This window comes from Leucoraja erinacea, chromosome 11 (genome assembly GCF_028641065.1).
Source record: "Leucoraja erinacea ecotype New England chromosome 11, Leri_hhj_1, whole genome shotgun sequence".
Lineage (NCBI taxonomy): Eukaryota > Metazoa > Chordata > Chondrichthyes > Rajiformes > Rajidae > Leucoraja > Leucoraja erinaceus.
The window spans coordinates 4,497,766-4,508,440 of NC_073387.1; the positions used below are offsets into that span (position 1 = coordinate 4,497,766).

The 10,675-nt window shown below is 44.6% G+C and overlaps 1 protein-coding gene across 1 annotated transcript; it reads left to right on the forward strand.

Annotated features, from left to right (window-relative positions):
• Positions 1-1,003: 1,003 nt before the first annotated feature.
• LOC129701347 (cytochrome b-c1 complex subunit 8-like) lies at positions 1,004-1,468 on the forward strand. Its single transcript, XM_055642482.1, has one exon. The coding sequence runs from the start codon at positions 1,080-1,082 to the stop codon at positions 1,326-1,328; it is 249 nt and encodes an 82-aa protein (XP_055498457.1). The 5' UTR covers positions 1,004-1,079; the 3' UTR covers positions 1,329-1,468.
• Positions 1,469-10,675: the final 9,207 nt, after the last annotated feature.

Sequence of the window (10,675 nt, forward strand, 5' to 3'; positions counted from 1 at the left end):
TAGGAGCAGAATTAGTCCATTCAGCCGATCAAGTCCCTTCCACCATTCAGTCATGACTGATCTATCTTTCCCTCTCAACCCCATTCTCCTGCCATCTCCCCGTAACATCTGACAACCTTATTAATCAAGAATCCTGTAATCTTAGCCTTAAAATTATCCATTAACTTGACCTCTACTGTCGTCTGTGACAATGGATTTCATAGATTCACCACGCTCTGACTAAAGAAATTCCTTCTCATCTCCGTTCTAAAGGTATGTTGTTTTATTCGGAGACTATGACCTCTGGTCCCAGACTCTGCTACTGGTGGAAACATCCTCTCCACATCCACTCTGTCCAGGTCTCATCAACAGACCACAATCAGTACGCATCTGGTAACACTTCCTCCTCCACACAACCTTAGCACGGGCATCTCAGGTCTGTGTGCTCAAGCCCCTGCTCTAATCACTATACCCATGACCATGTGGACAGATCCAGTTCCAATGATATCTTTAAATTTGCCAACGACACCACCGTTGTTGGACAAATTACGGATAATGATGAGTCACAGTACAGGCGGAGATTGAACGTCAACAACTTTGCTCTCAATGTCAGCAAGACCAAGGACCTGATTTTTTGACTGTAAAACAAAGAAGCCATGAATTCAAGAACCTGTCTATATCGATGGTTCAGTGGTGGAGAGAGTCAACAGCTTCACGTTCCTGGGCGTGCATATCTCTGACGATCTGTGGTGAGCCCAGCATATTGATGTAATCATAAAGAAAGCCTATCATGCAAAAGGTATAGAAGTGTGAAAACGCACACCACCAGATTCAGGGACAGTTTCTTCCCAGCTGTTAACAGGCAACTGAATCACCCTACCCCAACCAGGGAGCACTGCTGAACTATTATCTACCTCTTTGGCGACCCTCGTACCATCCTTGATCAGACTTTGTTGGCTTTACCTTGCATAAAGGTTATTCCCTTATCATGCATCTACACACTGTAAATGGTTCGATTGTAATCATGTATTGTCTTTCTGCCATTGTTGGTCGGGACCAAGGAGACGGGAAGAGCCTTTGGACTTGCTTTGGACTGCAGGATGGGTCACGGTTTTGGAAACTTAGCCAGGGTGCGGCACATCATCACCTACACCCTCTCCCCGTTTGAACAGAGGGCCTTTGCAAATTACTTCTCCAAAGGCATCCCCAATTCATGGAGGCGTTTCCGTGAGCATGTTTTCCGGGTTGTGCCCCCATTTGTGATATCGTACATGGTTTACACCTGGGGCAACCGCCAACACGAATTGTCTATGAAAAAGAACCCTGCCGACTACGCCAACGACAACTAGATTGAGATGTCGCAGCAATCATCCCTACAGATCTACACAGAGTATTTTCACCCAACAATCTCACCTGCTCACTTGTGCGGGAAACTGTCCAGTCTATTGAAATAAAGTATTTATTTTACGCTGAAAAAAAAAAAAATAAAAAAAAAGTATTGTCTTTCTGCTGACTGGATAGCACGCAGCAAAAGCTTTTCACTGTACCTCAGCACATGTGACAATAAACTAAACTGAAACTGAAACAATGACTTAAAGTCCTTAGAAGATTGAGGAGATTCGCATGTTGATGAGTGCTCGATTGAATTTGAAGAAGTGTACGGCAGAGAGCATATTGAAGACATCACAGCCTGGTTCGGCAACTCGGACACCCAGGAACAAAAGAGATAACAAAAAATGGTGGACACTGCCCGGTTTATCACAGGAACTAACCATCCCACCATCGAAAGGATCTGTAGGAGGCGCTGCCTCAAAAAGGCAGCCAGCATCATCAAAGACCAACACCACCCTGGCCATGCTCTTATTTCATTCCTGCCATCGGGAAGACAGTGTAGAACCCCAAACACTGTGACCTCCAGGTTTAAGAAGAGCTTCTTCCCAACAACCACTTACAATACTAACAAAACTATGAACTATGGACTGTCTTTGTGTCACTAAGGACTTTGGGCTTTTCTTCACACTAGTTATTACCTCATTAAATTTTTTTGTTTATTATAGGTCATCTATGCCTATTGCATTTGCAGGCCTTTTGATTTGCTGCAAGTAAGAACATCATAGTTCTGTTGTTGGTACATATGACAATTAAGCACTATTGGCTTCTGCTTCATGACTACAGAATATACTGTAGGTTTGGTACACCCATTATCTCCTAATATAGTGCAGATACCCTCCCATGAACCAGTCCATTAAACCTTTCTTGCACTCTCGCTTTGCCAACCCTATCCTATTTTAAACTGAGAAACTAAAACTGTAGACAATACTCCGGGAGCAGTCTCACCAAGGCAATATAGGAAAGCAGTGACGGGATCAGTCAAAGTCAGCATGGATATAAAAAAGGGAAATCATGCTTGACAAATCTTTTGGAATTTTTTGAGGATGTAACAAGTAGAATGGATATAGGAGAGCCAGTGGATGTAGTGTATCTGGACTTTCAAAAAGCCTTTGACAAGAGATTAGTGTGTAAAATTAGAGCACATGGTATTGGGAGTAGGGTATTGACATGGGTAGAGAACTGGTTGGCACAGGAAGCAAAGAGTAGGAATTAACAGGTCCTTTTCAGAATGGCAAGCAGTGACTAGTGGGGTGCCGCAAGGCTCAGTGCTGGGACCCCAGTTGGTTACAATATATATTAACGATTTAGATGAGGGAATTAAATGTAACATCCCTATGTTTGCGGATGGCACAAAGCTGGGTGGCAGTGGGAGCTGTGAGGAGGATGCTATGAGGCTGCAGGGTGACTTGGATAGGTTGGGTGAGTGGGCAGCAACGTGGCAGATGCAGTATAATGTGGATAAATATGAGGTTATCCACTTTGGTAGCAAGAACAGGAAGGCAGATTATTATCTGAATGGTGTCAGATTAGGAGAAGGTGAGGTGCAACGAGACCTGGGTGTGCTTGTACATCAGTCACTGAAAGTAAGCCTGCAGGTGCAGCAGGCCGTGAAGGGCCTGTCCGACTTGGGGATTTTTTCCGCGACTGCCGGCATAATTGACTGACGTATCCAGGTCGCCGAAAGATTTTAACATTTCAAAATCCAGCGGCGACAAAAAAAATGTTGCGACACTTGAGGAAACACCGCGCATCAATACATCATCACGCTGCGTCACTCCGCATCACGCCGTGACTTATTAGGTGACCTGGTACATCAGTCAATGATCCCGACAGTCACCAAGTGGCACAGGGCCTTGAAGAAAGCCAATGGCATGTTGCAGGGGGCGGAAACCGCTGTCAAAACATGGGGGGGACACAATTTCTTGGTGGCCGCTCGCTCGCACACACACACATGTGCGCACGCGAGGCTTCGGCCCTGGACCATGTGGGCGATAACATTGGGAACTGACCTGGTTCAAACTCCGCCAACAGCAGCTTCGTCCGCCCCGAATCGTGGGGCTTCAATCAGCCCATTTGCGGGGTCTTTCATCGCCTGGCGCAGCTTAAAACCAGCCGCGGGATCTTCCATCCCCCGGCGGGGGCTTCAACATCGGGAGCCTCGATCGCCTTGACGCAGCAATTTTACCACGGGGCGGTGGAAGATCCCGCAGCCAATTTTAAGCTGCGCCAGGCAATGAAAGGCCCCGCGAACAGGCGATTCAAGCTCCACTCTATGATCTTTGCTCCACCAGGACGTCTACCTCCTCCAATCACTGCGCTCTATCCTCAGTCCCACCACCCTACTTCCGCCTCTGACCAACACCTCCCTCCTCCAGTCATCGTGCTGAATCATCATGACTTGAAACCCGCCCATTGCCTGCTGACCGACGTCTCGCTCGTCCAATCGGCACGCTCACGGAAAGTGGAGATTTATAATAGATTTAAAAAAATCCGGATTACAAAACATTGGGGGGGGGGGTGGTGGGATTGTCCCCTACCTCTCAAAACATGGAGGGTGCCCCCCTTTCCCCCCCCGGGATTTCTGCTCAGGCAATGTTGGCCTTCATTGCGAGAGGAATTGAGTTTAGGAGCAAGGAGGGCCTCCTGCAGTTGTACAGGGCCCTGGTGAGACCACACCTGGAGTATTGTGAGTAATTATGGTCTCCTAATTAGAGGAAGGACATTATTGCTATTGAGGGAGTGCAGCGTAGGTTCGCCAGGTTAATTCCCGGGATGGCAGGGCTGACATATGATGAAAGAATGGGTCGACTGGGCTTGTATTCGCTAGAATTTATGATGAGAGGGGATCTTATAGAATCTAATAAAATATTTAGAGGATTGGACAGGGTAGATGCAGGAAAAATGTTCCCCATGTTGAGGGTGTCCAGAACCAGAGGTCACGGTTTAAGAATAAGGGGTAGGCCATTCAGGACTGAGATGAGGAAAAACGTTTTGACCCAGAGAGTTGTGAATCTGTGGAATTCTCTGCCACATAAGGCAGTGGAGGCCAATTCACTGGATGTTTTCAAGAAAGAGTTAGATATAGCTTAGGGCTAATGGAATCAAAGGATATGGGGAGAAAGTGGGAACGGGGAACTGATTTTTGGATGATCAGCCATGATCCTATTGAGCTCCAACGGCCGAAATACCTACTCCTGCACCTATTTTCTATTTTTCTATATTTCTAAACGGTTGGAGGAGCACAGAGGGTCGAGCAGTATAAGTAGGGAGAGGAATTGTTCCCAATTTGAATCTGTATCATTGCTTTCCACCCACAGATGATGCTTGACTCGCTGATGTTGTGTTGAAAGTGTTGTGTGTTTGATTGTGTGAGACTGTGAAGCGGAGCAGCCGGTAGTGAGGCAAAAATTAGTCAAAAAGAAGATCGACACAAAACGCTGGAGAAATGGCTTACTCCTGCACCTATTTTCTATGTTTCTATAATAGGACCCTTACCTTAAATCTTATACTCAGGTCCTCGCATGATAAAAGCCAACAATATAAGGCCAACAATACAAGATCGTTAAGGGCTTGGACATGCTAGAGACAGGAAACATGTTCCCGCTGTTGGGGGAGTCCAGAACCAGGGGCCACAGTTTAAGAATAAGGAGTAAGCCATTTAGAACGAAGATGAGGAAACACTTTTCCTCACAGAGAGTGGTGAGTCTGTGGAATTCTCTGCCTCAGAGGGCGGTGGAGGCAGGTTCTCTGGATGGTTTCAAGAGAGAGCTAGATGGAGCTCTTAAAAATAGCAGAGTCAATGGTGCAATGCAAACTTAGAAATTAACTGTTTCAGAAACAGGTGGGGGGTGGGTAAAGATACGAAGTAGGGATATCCTTTTCAATTCCTCTTTTTTTCTCTTTTTTCTTCTTTATTCTCTTTTTTTTCTTATTTCACCTCACATCTTTGTTATCTCCTTCGGACTATACAGCCCCATGGGTTCTTTCTTTTCTATTTCTTCTCGAACTAATAATATCACTAATTTATACAATATTCTCTTTCTCTCTATTTCTTGCTTTTCTTACTCTTTTTTTTACTATTAATTTAAAAATAAGAAGTTGTACACAAAATGTAATATGTTATTCATGTTTTATATTATTGTACACTACTTCTAATTTAAAAAAAAATGTTTTAATTCATAATAAATAGCGGAGTCAGGGGATATGGGGAGAAGGCAGGAATGGGGTACTGATTGGAGATGATCAGCCATGATCACATTGAATGGCGGTGCTGGCTCGAAGGGCCGAATGGCCTACTCCTGCACCTGAGCACCTCAGTCTGAAGAAGGGTTTCGGCCCGAAACGTTGCCTATTTCCTTCGCTCCATAGATGCTGCTGCACCCGCTGAGTTTCTCCAGCTTTTTTGTGTAACCTTCGATTCTCCAGCATCTGCAGTTCCCTCTTAACTACTCCTGCACCTATTGTCTAATATGAACATTAAATTCTCAATTTTTAAGCAGCATTATAATAATAATAATAATAATAATAATCTTATTTATATAGCACATTTTTAGTCAACTTGCATTGACCCCAAAGTGCTTCACATAATTACATTACATTTACACACAGGCAAAGGGGGGTGAAGTGTCTTGCCCCAAGGACACAACGACAGTATGCACTCCAAGCGGGATTCGAACCGGCTACCTTCCGGTCGCCAGCCGAACACTTAGCCCATTGCGCCATCTGTCGTTTTGTGGCTTTCCCTCCCTTTATTCTGCCTCCACCACCCTGGTTCTACTACAATCTATTCACACACCCCCATTCCATTCAACATATATCCCCCCCCCCTTATTTCTTTACATGTCACCCCTCCTCGTACCTCATCTCACACTTTTGTCTCCTTTTCATCCTGAGTCTTTGTCACTTACTCTACCCCCTCATCTACAGTATCTCAACCTAGCAGTTGCCAGCCTTTGTCCAGCATTCTCCCCCCTACTACAATCAGTCTGAAGAAGGGTCCCAACCCGAAATGTTGCCCATCCATTCCTTCCACAGACTGTGCCTGACCTGCTGAATTACTCCAGCACTTAATGTTTTGTTCAAGATTCAAGCACCTGCACCTCCTTGTGTCTACATCATTTGCCTCCCTAATTGCTTTCTATATTTGCATATTGACTGCCAGTATAAGGCGTATAAGGACACCAACATCTCTATGACCAACAACACATTTCAGAGGACCTCACATGGTCCACCAACACCGCTGCGCTGGTCAAGAAGGCACAGCAACGACTGTTCATCCTGAGGACATTAAAAAAGACTGGTCTGCCCCAACAGCTGCTGACAACGTTCTACCGCTGCACCACAGAGAGCATATTAACGTATGGCATCTCTGTGTGGTATCTCAGCTGCACGGAGGCAGAGAGGAGAGCTCTTCAGTGCGTCGTCCACAGAGCGCAGAGGATCATTGGGACAGAGCTACCAGCCTTGGAGGGCATCTACCACACACGGCGCCTCAGGAAGGCCGTCAGCATCCATAAAGACTCATCACACCCCTGTAACGGACTGTTTGAACTACTTCCCTCCGGCAGACGTTACAAGGTCTTCTACGCCCGAACCTCCAGACTCAGAAACAGCTTCATTCCCAGAGCTATAGCGGCTCTGAACCGGCCCTGCTGAGTGCCCCCCATCCCCCCTGGACTGTCTCCCTCGGATGGTCTCGTCACACAGCTTATTTATTTATTTTACTCTTCTTTTACATTGGTTGGAAGCTGCATACTAAATCTCATTGCACTGATGTGCAATGACAATAAAATATATTATTATTATTATTATTATTATTATTATTATTATTATTATTATTATTATATCCTGATCTCTTGCAATCTATCACCTATTCGCAAATTATGCTGGATTTGTAAAAAAAAAAGAGAAATTTTAAAAGCCATTTTCACACAGAGTGGGCATATATGGAACTAATTGCCAGAGAAAATGGTTAAGGCAGATACAATAACAACATTTTAAAAACATTTGGAAGGGTGCATGAGAGGAAAGATTTAGAAGGATGTGGGCCAAACATGGTCAAATGGGGTTGGGCAGATGGGCATCTTGGTCAGCGTGAAAGAGTTGGGCTGATGGGACTGTTTCCATGCTGTTTGACTCTATAATTTATTGGCTCACTTCCAATCCCTGATTGTCCAAGATCTGCCAAGCCCAGCATATTCAAATCACATGCAGAGAAAACAAAGAGCTGTAATATCTGGATCTGGTCACTGCCTGATCCTGCCAACCCATAGTCCCATCCTCCTGCACTAACTTCTCCAGATAATGATATCTGGCCAAGCTGAATCTCAGTGCATGTGAGGTGTCCCAGGAAACAGAGTGGGTCCCATACCTGGATCAGACCTCCGGTAACAAAACTATAGACAATATTTCAGGAGCAGCCTCACCAAGGTTCTATAGGATTGGAATAGGACACTTACATTAAATCCTGTACTCAGATCCCCTCATGATAAAAGCCCTGTCCCACTGTACGAGTTCATTCAAGTGCTCTCCCGAGTTTAAAAAAAAATCAAACTCGTGGTAAGCACGTAGAATGAACGTAGAGGGTATGTCGGAGCACGGGACGTCTCTTCGTGGCTCGTAATGCTAACGGCAGGTACTCAGGAAATGCGGTAAGCTCGGGAAGACTCGTGAAGATTTTTCAATATGTTGAAAAATGTCCACGAGAGCCCCGAGTACTTACAAGCGGCCATTACCGTAAATCTCCGAGTTCGAATCCGGGTAAACTTGGGAGAACTCTTGAATGAACTCGTACAGTGGGACAGGGCTTTAAAGATCAATAACATGAACATTGGATTCTCCAATTTTAAGCAGCACTCACTTCCCCTCTTTTTTCTCTGCCTTGTTCTACCACAATCTGCCCCCCTTCACCCCCCCCCCCCATTCTAATGTCCTAATGTATCAGCAGACTTGGTGGGCTGAAGGGCCTGTTTCTGCACTGTATCTCTAAACTAAACTAAACTAAACACCCAGTCAATCATTGGATCATCATGGCGAAAGTCTTTGGAAATGTTCTAACTGTTTCTGATGTCAGAACCAATTAAAAACTGCTCAAGGGGATTCTCCTTTCTTATTAAAAAAAGCACATAATCTTCTTTTAAAAAGTTAGAACAATTAAAACCATCTTAAAATAATGGAAAATAAAAATAATATAGTCAACATTGAGTCATACAGCATGGAAACTGGGCTTCCACCTCATCCAATATGCTCCATCTGCGTTAGTCCCATTTGCTCGCATTTGGCCCATATCCCTCCAAACCTTACCTGTCCACATACCTTTCAGTGTACCTGCCTGTGCTAATGTGAGCAAATCACTTACCTTTCCTGACCTTCTCACCTGCTGCGGATGTCCCCATTCACCCAGGTGGGTGAAGATCCTTACTCCAGCCAGGATACAGCAGAGCTGAGGGGTGGATGTGAGGTATATGACCCTCTCTCCCCAGTGCTCAGTGGGGTTTCCAGCAACAGGGAGGGGGTGCGGTGCTCTGGCCTCTAACTGCAGGTCAAATCCTACTCCTATCTTTGATCATGAGCATTAAGGAATCTGTTCAGAGAGCTGGTGGTTTTGTGAGGATCTCCAATTAAGGGCAAGTTGGACTCGGACCTCTATGCCACAGTTAAATTGATGCTTATAAGCTTTTGAAGGAAAAGGAACAAGAAAATGATTCATCGCTATCCAGTGACCTCTGCTGGTGAGAATGTAAATTTGGTGTTTCCTCATTTAACACTGCAAGTTGATATCGAAGGTAGACACAAAATGCTGGAGTAACTCAGGGGGACAGGCATCATCTCTGGAGAGAAGGAATGTGTGACGTTTCGGGTCGAGACCCTTCTTTTGTGTGAACCTGGGATTTAAACCAGCATCTGCAGTTCTTTCCTACTGCAAGTTGGAATCTCTCCACACCTTATGGAATATTGATCAGATGTGAGCAATCAGAGATTTCTATTGGTGTTTCACTGAACGATGGCTTGAAGGTAGCAGGTTCTCCATAGCTGAATAAATCAACACATTTCCAGAATGTGGTGCGTTTTGTTCACTCAGACGTATGGGCTCCAGATGGCTCGGATTAGCGACGTTTGCTTCGGCTGGGCTGCTTAATTCTCCAAGCTCTTAAATTCATTCCAGATCACAAAACAGCAAAGATAAAGAAATGTTATTTTGTCACCAGATTATTGCTCAATATTCTGAAAACATGAATTATAAATTACTGTTATCCAACAATTTTTGCATACACTTGGATTCGTGCAATTGATACATTCTGTGCTGACAAGAATCAACAATAATTTCTGTTTCTGGTGTTTCCTCTGTAGGGGCATCAACCTAACATCTGCTAATGGACTCAATATAAAAGGTTTCTGCGACTTGTCCATAAAATATAATCACCTTTTTATGTGTCCGCCATAAAGTTCTGTCTGTGTTTTATTCATTTTACTAATTACATCAATATGTCGCATCATTGGATCTAAATATGGACTCGGAACCACAGAAGACCATTCAGCACCACAGGCATAGCCTGCCGTTCAATGACACGGGGCTAATCTTCATCCTAATTTCATGCACACACCTTGCTTCCACAAATGTTCGTATTCATAACTGACAACAATTGTCCAATCTCTGTTTTAACATCGTCAAGTGACCCATGCTTAACCAGCATCTGGGGTTGAATGTTCAAGATTCTCATTACCCTTTGAATGAAGATGTGGCTTTTTGTCACAACCAGTAAAATATTTTTTTTTGCAGAGAGGATAATTTTAAGTTTGCAGGCTGGAAATGGTTGTGCTCTTTGTGTTTTACCACCAGGTTTAATAGTAAGGACGGCACCGCTGGTAGAGTTGCTGCGTCACAGCGCCAGAGACACGAGTTCGATCCTGACCGGGGCTGCTGTCCATGTGGAGTTTGCAAGTTCTCCCTTTGACCACAATGTTTCCTTCTGGTCCTCTAGTTTTCTCCCACATCCCAAAGGCACATCCCAACGTGCAAGAGCTGGCTGCTCTTGAAAAGGAGGCGCAGTGGTCTTTCTTACAGTTTGGCTTTCTTCCCAACCAATTGTTCAAGTGCTTTTGATTGCAACATGCGCCTTAATTTAGTTCAACAAAGAAACTGACAAGTTACTAAAGAACATGGTAAATTGCCCCTAGTGTGTAGGATGTGGATATGAAAGTGGGAAAACAGAACAAGTGTGAATGGGTGATTGATGGTCGGTGTGGATTCTGTGGACTTGTTTCTATGTTGAATCTCTAAACTAATCCTAAAAATACCTCAGTT